Raw genomic sequence first — 10,954 nt, 5'->3', positions numbered from 1 at the left:
GAGAAAGACAACTATCATATGATTGCACTCATATGTGGAATTTAAGAAACAAAACAGAGGCTCATAGAGAAAGGGAGGGGAAAATAAGATGAAAACAGAGGGAGGCAAACCATAAGAGATTTAACTATAGGAAATAAACAGGTTTTCTGGAGGGGATGTGGGAAGGGGGATGGGGTAACTGGGTGATGGGCAGGAAGGAGGGCACTTGATGTAATGAGCACTGGGTGTTCTATGCAACTGAAGAATCAATAAACTACCTCTGAAACTAATAATACACTATATATTAACTAATTGAATTAAATAAAATTTTTAAAAAAGTATTATGGTGAGCGAAATAAGCCAGACACAAAAGAGTATACTTATCCTATAGCTCTATTTACACAGTTTAAATACATTGGAACAGGGCGCCTGGGTGGCTCAGTTGGTTAAGCAACTGCCTTCGGCTCAGGTCATGATCCTGGGGTCCCGGGATCGAGTCCCGCATCGGGCTCCCTGCTCAGCTGGGGGTCTGCTTCTCCCTCTGACCCTCTTCCCTCTCGTGCTCTCTGTCTCTCACTCTCTCTCTCAAATAAATAAATAAAATCTTTAAAAAAAATAAATAAATACATTGGAACAGGGGTGGGCTGGGGGTACTGCCTGGGAAGAGACACGAAGAAAATTCCTGAGATGGAAATGTTTTCTATTTTAATTAGGGTACACTGATATAGGCAGTTATCAAAACTAATTGAAATGGACAACTGAGACCTGCATTATGATTTCGCTTTATGTAAATAACACTTCAATTAAAAAAAAGAATAAACATAATTAACTTAAATCTGGATACCTATGACAGGGTCTGGGAGGCGGAGTCATGACCTGCCGCCTTCAGAAGACCCCAAATTCTCACCAGCTTTAAAAGGAACAACAAACCCCAGACCAGAACCGGAGAGAATAGCGAGCCAACAGCAGGGAGGGCCAGAGCCTAAGAAATCGCTAGAGGTCTGGGAGCCGGTGTCGAGCAGACGCCCACACCTCGGCGCCCGGGTGTCCCACGAAAATAAGCACCCGCCCCCCTTTTCCGGTGCGCACATGGCCGTCTCGGTGTGCTTTCCGGAAGGGTCCGGGGAGAAAAGGAGCCACTGCGAGAAAGGAACCGGCAGCAGCTTGGTTCCTGCGCGGATGCTGGGGCTGTAGGCGCCGCGCTTTCGGCTCGTTGCCGCTCACAGGGAAGAGGACGCCGGGGCTCGCTTTCCCTCCGCTGCCTCCGCCACTGCCATGATTCCAGTGTCGCTGGTGGTAGTGGTGGTGGGCGGCTGGACTGCCGTCTACCTGACCGACTTGGTACTGAAGGTGAGGGCCTCGGGCCTAAAGCCCAAGCCCGCGGTGTCCAGGGCCGGGGCGCAAGGCCCGAGGCCTTTTCTCTTCCTCTGCCTCGCGCCTCCCGGGCTGTAAGCCGCGCGGCCAGTATCCACGTGCGCCTTTCCGCGTGGCGCCCGGGCCCCGTGGAGTATAAAACACGGCAGACCGCCGGAGGGGTGTGGCGGTCTGCGCAGCTGCCGCAGTCGCATTGCGGGGCGCTGCAGGCCCCGCTGCCTTCGGGTCCTGCCCGGGAGGCGCCAGTAGTGGGTTCGGGAGGGTCGGGGTTTTGCCAGACCCCGCGGCAGTGCACCTGGGAGGAAAATAAAAAGTCCGCCTAGGAAAGGCATTGTTTTCCCTCGTTGTCTTTAAGGCCACGACCCTCCAAAGACTGGTACTGGAACGAATCTAAATCAAGTTGTGTTTTAGACCAGCGGGCTCGAACTTTAAAAGTGCATACAATCATTTGGGGTTCCGGTTAAAATTGCTTTCTGATTCAGCAGGTTTGGGGCGGGGCCTAAGATTCTGCATTTGTAACCAGTTCCCAGGTGCTACCAGTGTTGTTGGTCTACAGACCAAACTTCAAAGTAGCATACTCAGGGAACAAGGATTTAAATAACTAGTTTCTGGGGCGCCTGGGTGGCTCAATCGTTAAGCGTCTGCCTTCGGCTCAGGTCATGCTCCCTGCTCGGCGGGAAGCCTGCTTCTCCCTCTCCCACTCCCCCTGCTTGTGTTCCCTCTCTCGCTGTGTCTCTCTCTGTCAAATAAATGAATAAAATCTTTAAAAATAAATAACTAGTTTCTGACTACTACAATTCTAATTTGCACCCTGTACCCACTTCTTCACACTAATCTCCTTCCCCCACCCTACATGTACATCCCGGGTGCACGGTCCACTTTTCAGCTATTTGGGAAGGGTAGCAAAAATTATGCACAATTGTCTGACCACATGTTTCAAGCAACCTGTGAAATTGAATGGGGGGGTGAAGGTAACAATAAAGTCATTACAACATACAGATTTTATTCCACTGTACAGTTCTCAAGTGTTTAATAAAACCTTCATGTTATGAATACCGTTTTAAATAGAATATTACAGTTTAGTATTGTGTGTTTTAGGTGTAACAGTAAAATGAAATGATACTTGTGCTTCTTTGTTGGATTTAAACTTACAAAGTGAGGAGGTTTTACAGGAGAGTCCTTAGAGCAAGGGCTGGGTTCAGCCACTTCCCAGCCTTTGTGACCTTGGCCAAATTACTCTCTGTGCCTTGGTTTCTTCATCTTCAAAATGGAAGTAATAATGGTAAGGATCTTCTGAGATTGTAGAGAGGATTACATTAGTTCATGCACATAAAGCTTTGCTATTCAACCTAAAATTCAAGTGCCAGCAGCACTCGCATCATCTGGGAACTTGTCAGAAATGTAGAATCTCAGGCCTTATCTCGGACCTACAGAATCAGAATCTGTATCTTTACAAGATCCTTAGGTGCTTCCTCTGCAGGTACTTGGCATAGTGTTCAGCATATAGCAGTACCAGCCACTGCTTCTTTAAACAGTGATTTTGTTTAGAAAAAACAAAACCACGTGATTTCCTCATGTTGCATATGTGACAAAAGTCCAAAATAAAAAGAACTTTTCAAACCTCTACAGTCTCTGGTCAAGTGTGTGAGGTGATCAGGTTACTTCACTTTCAGTAACAGCCCTTAGTTCTCCAACAGAGCACTATTCCTTGAGCGAAAGACCTAACTCTCACTCAGAATATCTCCTGGGGAATGGAGAAACCTCAAGTTTTAGGAGTCCACACCTTCAGCTTCTCTGCTTCCAACTTGGTCGGCTGTTCCACGTTTGGTTCTTCTAAGATTTCTTTAGTAGACATATACTAAACGGGTGTGTCACTCTACTTTTCCAAGTCCTGGAAAACAAGCAAGTTTTTAAAACTTCACCTAAAGACTGAGAACAGAGAACATTACGGATCCAAAGGCGAACAGATACTTATATTCAGTCAGGTCATTTCTTATGACTGATAGGGCTGAAATATCCTTCTAGAGACAAATTTCTCAAATGGATGAGCATCAATATAACAAAATACATAACTGCTTTCTGTAACTGAGGGGTAATAGGGGTCAGTGTCAGGGTATATAAAACAAAATCCTGAACTACTCAAGGACTTCAGACTTCCCTAAAGATATAACGCTTGTTAAGCTGTGTATAGCAGCTATCCCCTCAACCCTGAAAAATTTAAGTTGCTAAGACCCAAGATGACTTTACGTAAGTTTTGTACTTTTAAATGATCAAAGGCAGCCTAATTTCTTAGGGTTGTTGCTCATAAAAGGATAGAAGGCACTGATTCCAACTAACTCGTCCCCTGTGTTGGATTGGTTGGGGGTCTTTTTAAATTATAGCACAAGACCTCTTTTTGTCGTAACAAGGCTTCTAGAACTCTGCTGTCTAGTGTGGTAGCCACTAACTACATGTGGTCATGGAGCATTTGAGATGGCACTAGTCCAAACTGAAATGTGCAGTAACACTGGATTCAAAGACTTACATACAAATAAGTAAATGGAATGTAAAATATTTCAGTAGTTTATTTATTACATGTTGAAATGATAATATCTTAGATATTTTTAGTTTAAAAATATATTTAAATTAATCTGTTTCTGTTTACTTTTTAAAATTCAGCTACTAGAGAAGTTAAAATTATATATGTGGCTTGCATTTGTGGCTCTCACATTTCTGTTGGACAGTGCTCCTCTAAGCAGAGCTCAGCAAACTTTTTCTGTAAAGGGCCAGATGATAAGTATTTTAGGCTTTGTGAGCCACATAGCATCTCTGTCACATATTCTTGGTTTTTGTTGTCTTTTTTTTACAATCCCTTAAAAATGTAAATACCATCCTTAGCTCACAGGCTGTACGAAAACAGGCTGTATTATGGGGTCCCTGGCTGTCTCGGTCGATAGAACATGTGACTTGATCTCAGGGGTCGTGAGTTTGAGCCCCACATTGGGCATAGAGATTACTTTTTAAAAAAAAGAAAAAGAAAAACAGGGTGTAGGCCACATTTAACCCATGGGTCATAGTTTGCCAGACCCTAACCTCAGTAGACCAGCTAGTCTGAGACCTTTAATATCCTGAAGAATGAACATAAATCTTTTAAATTATAAGTGTCTGGACAGTCAGTGTCTTGCTTTCCTATAGAAAAGACTTTTTTGATTTTCTTAAACTTCATACATGTTCTTCAAAACTGAGTGATGTTGAACTTTTCTTTCTCTCCTAGTCATCTGTGTATTTTAAGCATTCTTATGAAGACTGGCTGGAAAACAACGGATTGAGCATCTCCCCTTTTCACATAAGATGGCAAACTGCTGTTTTCAATCGTGCCTTTTACAGTTGGGGACGGCGGAAAGCAAGGATGCTTTACCAGTGGTATTCTTCATTTTCTTTTTTTTGTTTAAATCAGTCGTTGTGATCATGAGAAATGCTTGTTGAATGAACTCTTTCCATTATTTTCCAATCTGCTGTGTTTTAAAATGGCAGTATAAAACTTTTCTAGTTTTATATAAACTTAGGAGATTACATCATTGTACTTTTGCATACATCAAAAATCCAGGTTCTGTATCTTGATCTGAGTGGTAGATACATGGGTGCACATGTAAAAATTCTGTGAGCTGTATGTATGAGACTTGTGCACTTCACCGTGTAAGTTATACACTACTAGAAATGCAAAAACAAAAGAAATGCAAAAAAAAATTGGAGCATTTTCTATCAGGAAACTAATTCTGTAGAATTCTGTCCCCTGTCATCACACATAGAAACAAGGGTCCAGGGAGTCATAGGATGCCCAGAAGTCTGCAGGCTTTTCCCTATACTTCTTTTGTGATACCCCTCCAGGGGAATGATATTTAAAATATTTCACAACCATGGGACGCCAGCTAGTCTAGGCTCAGTCGTTAAGTGTCTGCCTTCGGCTCAGGTCATGATCCCAGGGTCCTGGAATCGAGCCCCACATTGGGCTCCCTGCTCAGCGGGAAGCCTGCTTCTCCCTCTCCCACTCCCCCTGCTTGCGTTCCTGCTCTCGCTGTCTCTCTGTCAAATAAATAAAATCTTTAAAAAAAAATAAAATATTTCACAACCAGTAAGGCATATACACAAACCAATTGGGAAAATGGCCAGCCAGATTGTAGCAGCAGGGTTCTGGAGTACCCTGGCCATGCCAGGCATACCCCTTTAGTTTAACAAATTTTTTCAATTGAGGAGCATATAGTGTTTATTGTTAAGAGGTTCATAATGATCTTTGGGACACCGTAGAGACTGACAGGTTTTGTAGTTGGCAGAATTTCTAGTGTGGGCATAGGAGGCCTTTGTCTAAATTCCTTTTTTTTTTTTTTTTTAAAGATTTTATTTATTTATTTGACAGAGAGATAGAGAGCACAAGTAGGCAGAGTGGCAGGCAGAGGGAGAGGGAGAAGCAGGCTCTCTGCTGAGCAGGGAGCCGGACATGGGGCTTGATCCCAGGACCCTGGGATCATGACCTGAGCCGAAGGCAGCCGCTTAACCGACTGAGCCACCCAGGCGCCCCTGTCTAAATTCCTTTTTGCTAGAAATTTAGCTCCAATGGAATAGAGCTAAATGTAAATAATCAGATCATTATAAAGCAAAATATGTAATAGCGGATCAAACAAAATAGAAAGAAGGAAATTATAAAGAGCAGAAATCAGTGAAATAAAAACTATACAGAAAGAAAATCAGAAAAGTCAAGTGTTGGTTCTTTGAAAAGATTGATAAAACTAATAAACCCCTTCCATAATTATGAAGAAGAAAACACAAGTAACTAAAAATCAGAATTGAATGGTTAGTATAAAAAAGATAAAAAGCAGTAAGCATTAGCAAGGATGCAAAGAAAAGGGAACCCTAGTGTACTGTTGATGGTAATATAAATTGGTGCAACCACTGTGGAAAACAATATGGAGGTTTGTCAAAAAAAATGAACTAAAATACCAGCAGATGGTAGCTACACTTGTAGTGAACACAGGTATAAACTTGTTGAATCACTATGCTGTACAGTAAAATTAATGTAACATTGTATGTCAACTATACTTCAATCTAAAAAAATTTTTTTGAAAAATACCATATGATCCAGTAATTCCACTACTGGATATTTAGCCAAAGGAAATAAAAACACTAATTAAAAAAGATAGATGCACCCCTATGTTTATTGCAGCATTATTTACCATAGCTGTGATATAGAAGCAGCCCAAGTGTCCATCAATAGATGAATGGAGGGGCGCTTGGGTGGCTCAGTTAGTTAAGTGTCCAACTCTTGATTTCAGCTCAGGTCATGATCTCAGGGTCGTGAGTTCGAGCCCTGTGTTAGGCTGTGCACTGGGTGTGGAGCCTGCTTAAGACTCTCCTCCCTCTGCCTCTTGCCACCCCCCCCTTGTTCTCGCCCCCCACCTCTCAAAAAAAATAATAAATAATAATAAAAGCTTAAAAAAAAAGACGAATGGAGGTGCTCTTCGGTGACTCAGTCAGTGGATCCTCCGACTCTTGGTTTCAGCTCAGATCATGATCTCATTGATCATAGGATCAAGCCCTGCTTCGGCTCCACACTCACCGGGGAGTCTGCTTGAGGATTCTCTCCCTCTGCCCCTCCCCCCACTCGCTCTCTCATTCTCTCTCTAGAATGAATAAATCTTTTTAAAGAAAGATGAATGGATAAAGAGGGTGTGGTATATATACATAATGGAATATTAGCCATAAAAAAGAATGAGATCTTGCCATTTGCAACAACATGGATGGACCTAGAGGATATTATTATAAGTGAAATAAATTAGACAGGTCCAGACAAATACTGTATGATTCTACTTACATGTAAAAACAAAACAAATGAACAGCCAAACAAAAACTAAGCAGAGTCTTAAATAGAACAAACTGTTAGTTGCCGGACAGGAGGTAGGCAGGGGTATGGGTGAAATAAGTAAAGGGGATTAAGAGGTACAAATTTTCAGTTACAAAATAAGTCACGGAGATGAAAAGTACAGCGTAGGGAATATAGTCAATAATACCGTAATGATATTGTATGATGACTACACTTAGCATGGTGAGTATTGAATAATGTATAGAATCGATATGTTGTATATCTGAAACGAATATGTTAATTGTACTTCAATTTAAAAAAAAATCAGAATTGAGAAAAAGGAACATTACTGCCTATTCCATAGATGTTTTTTAAAAAAATGAAACTATTGTGAACAATTCTGTGCCTATACATTTGACAATTTAGATGAAACAGACAAGTTCCTTGAAAAACACAACTTATAAAAAGTTAGAAAATATGGGGTACCTGAGTGGCTCAGTCGGTTGGGCATCTGCCTTTGACTCAACTCATGATCCTGGAGTCCTGGGATCGAGTCCCACATCAGCTCCCTGCTCAGCGGGGAGCCTGCTTCTCCCTCTCCCTCTGCTGCTCCCCCTGCTTGCACTCTCTCTCTCTCTCTGGCAAATAAATAAATAAATAAAATCTTTTAAAAAAAAGTTAGAAAATGTAATAGATTATTCCCAACTGTAGAAGGGTAATTAGTAATTATTAAAACAGTAGAAGGAGACTGTTGTTAAAGTTTACCATGTTAATATTTAAGCTCATCACAAAATATAGCTAAAATAAAATGCAAACAGAAGAATTGGTAGGGGAAAAAGGAAATGGATGTCTATAATGTCAAAAGAGCTTTTTGTAATTATATGAGAACGAGATCAAAACAATTCTATGTAAATGGGCAAAAGACATGAGAGGAAAGAAACTTTTTATTGGGAACAGTATTCAGCCTCTTCAGCTATGAGAGAATTATAAACTATTACAGTTGCTTAGAGAGATCAGTGCCTGTGCTTCAGTCACATACCTGAAGTTCAAGTAGGAGAACGAGGCAGAAGTAGTGAAATTTTTAGCCATTACTTTGAAGCTATGAAATGTGGCTGGTCGATGAATTTGTTAACCCACAAATTGGAAGGAATTGGGTGTTTATGTGATTTTGTTTCCTCCCGACAGGTTCAATTTTGGAATGGTGTTTGGCGTAATTGCCATGTTCAGCTCTTTTTTCCTCCTTGGGAAAACGTTAATGCAGACTTTGGCACAGATGATGGCTGACTCTCCCTCTTCTTATACTTCCTCCTCTTCTTCCTCTTCCTCTTCCTCCTCTTCCTCTGCTTCTTCCTTTTCATCATCTTCCTCTTCCTCCTCCTCTTCCTCCTCCTCCTCACTTCACAATGAGCAAGTGCTACAAGTTGTGGTAAGTACCTTCTTTTTGCTTTTTAAGTTTATTGCAACACGAATATAAGGTATTTCTTCTGGCTAGCATAACTCCTCTCCATATTATAAATATGGAAATAGATGAAAAGTCTCATTTCTCAAATTACCTGCTTAAACAAAAATATTAATGGGGATCTAGCAAAGATTTGATGCAATATGTAGTAGCAGCAGTAGTAATAGAACAAATGCACCACCATTAAGATTGTCAACAGTTATACAGATACTTGATTCAATTCATGTTGTCTTCTCGAGGTGTTAAATGATTGTTTCTATCAAGGAATGAGGTGACCTATTTAAGATCTCTGTACTGTATAAATAAATTGCATTTTAACCCTGTGTAAAGTGTTCCCCTTTCCTCTTCATGGCTTTCAGACTCTAAGCAATAATATCCTTTTATTTAAAGATATAAGACCTTCAGTAGTCACTGTGATTTCCTGATGTGAAGAATAATGTGCTGAGTTTTACTCCTTTACTCCTTTATAAGCTATTTATAATAATTCTCACTTGAAAGCACATGTATAAACCTATATCTTATTGATGCATGTCTCCAGAGTGCGGAAGGGTGCTTTACCATTGACTAACTTTTATTTCAAATTTTTTACATGTATAGTTTTTATTTCCGTGAGTCATGGGTGTTATGTTCTTAATCATGCTCTTATTAATGGAATAGACTATTTAAGAGCTAGTTACTGATTTTTTTTTAACTCTTCTTTTTGTGGTTTCTACTAGGCTGGGCAACTATGGATAGATTTAGAAGTCATTTGTAGAGAATGATAATGAATCTCTCCTATGGTCATAGCTCTTTTTTAGAGGTTCAAAGGATTCGCCAGGTGAGGCCTCAGAAGAGATGATTTATTTCTTCGACATTTACTAAATGTATTCTGCCTACTGGCCCTATGCTGAATCCTGCTTATATGGGGAACAAAATCCAATCCTAGCACTCATGGAGCTTTTAGTCTGGAGGGAGAGCTGCCGTGATTGTGCTACAACTGGACAGAGTACCAGGTACTATGGCACAGAGAAGAGGCATGCTGAGATGTCCCTGGCCCTGGGAAGAGAGGAGAGGAGAGCTTCAAGGGAAGGGTGAGGAGACTCCCCATAGCCTCTAAGGAAAGGTGGCAGTTAAGCATCCCAGTAACAGAGAACCATATTTGCCTATTAAAGATCTCTATACCGTATAAATAAATTGCATTTTAACCCTATGTAAAGTGTTCCCCTTTAGGGAGGGGGCAATAATAGAGTAATAATAACAGTGCTTCCTGTGTGAGGTTTTTGTGCCCATTTTATTTTATTCTTGCAACAATCTAGAGATAAGTATCTCATCACAGATGAGAAAACCAAGGGAGGGAGATGTTAAGCCACTTGCCTGTAGTCACAGCTTATAAATGGTGGGCCCATTGTTCACCCACCACTGACTTCAGAGCCATTATGCTGTACTCCCTAAAGAAAGACCAGTAATTCTTCAAGGAACTATAAAGTAACTTTCACCTGTGTCTGGGTGGTATATTGGTGTATGGTATATGGTACAGGAGATAAGATGGGAAATAGAGATAGGGTCTGGGTTATGAAAGACCATTCTAAAAAGGTTTTTTTTGGGGGGGGGTATCTGGCTGGCTTAATAAGGCTGGAGTCATCCTAAACTCTCAGGCTACACAACAGGTTATTGTTTGCTAAAGAAGAGATAGTAGAAAAAGAAGCAGGTTGGGAGGAAATGTGATCATTCACCTGTCTGCCTGCTAGGATTAGAATGGCAAAGTGTTTTTATTATTTCTTCTTTCTGCTTCTCAGTTTATTCATAGAGTTCACAAAAATATTGACTCTGTTAGGAGAGTCATGCTTCAGAACCACGAAAAAGCTGTCCTCTGTAGTCCACTGTGCATATTTATGTGTGCATTTAAGAATGTTAAGTCTTCTGGCTTTGATATGAGTTCTTGTAGCTCAGAGAACGTACTTTCTATTTTACATTATAATTCCTACAGCCTCATTCAGTATTAAATCCCAAAAACCTGGCACTCTGTGTCATTGAGAGATCAGAATTCTGGTACATCTAATACCCTGTGTGATCATGGCCAAGACAGATGGGCAGTCACATACTGTTGCCAGGAAATAAGACCTACCATCTGTTAGTATAGTCACACACTCAAATCCTTAACCTTATCTCATCATTACATCCATAAAATAATAAAGCAAAAGGGGCGCCTGGATGGCTCAGTTGGTTAAGCATCCAACTCTTGATTTCGGCTCAGGTCATGATCTCAGGGTTAAGAGATCAAGCCCTGTGTTGGGCTGTGTGCTCAGCATGGAGTCTGCTTGAGATTCTCT

General features: G+C 41.1%; 1 protein-coding gene across 6 annotated transcripts in view; it reads left to right on the top strand.

Moving 5' to 3' along the window:
- Positions 1–1,132: 1,132 nt before the first annotated feature.
- Positions 1,133–10,954, top strand: part of MBTPS2 (membrane bound transcription factor peptidase, site 2) — a 45,668-nt gene continuing 35,846 nt past the window's right edge. For all 6 annotated transcript variants that reach the window (XR_003522567.2, XR_003522566.2, XR_003522565.2 and 3 more), the window contains exons 1-3: positions 1,133–1,329; positions 4,607–4,755; positions 8,372–8,612. Coding sequence is in view for 2 of the 6 variants with exons in the window: in XM_027607918.2 (XP_027463719.1) it covers positions 1,255–1,329; positions 4,607–4,755; positions 8,372–8,612 (465 nt within the window). In the remaining 4 variants the exon portion in view is untranslated. The remainder of the gene's footprint in view (positions 1,330–4,606; positions 4,756–8,371; positions 8,613–10,954) is intronic.

Source organism: Zalophus californianus, chromosome X (assembly GCF_009762305.2).
Source record: "Zalophus californianus isolate mZalCal1 chromosome X, mZalCal1.pri.v2, whole genome shotgun sequence".
Taxonomy (NCBI): domain Eukaryota; kingdom Metazoa; phylum Chordata; class Mammalia; order Carnivora; family Otariidae; genus Zalophus; species Zalophus californianus.
Note: the sequence above shows the minus strand (reverse complement) of the source record. Positions and strands in the feature narration are given on the sequence as shown.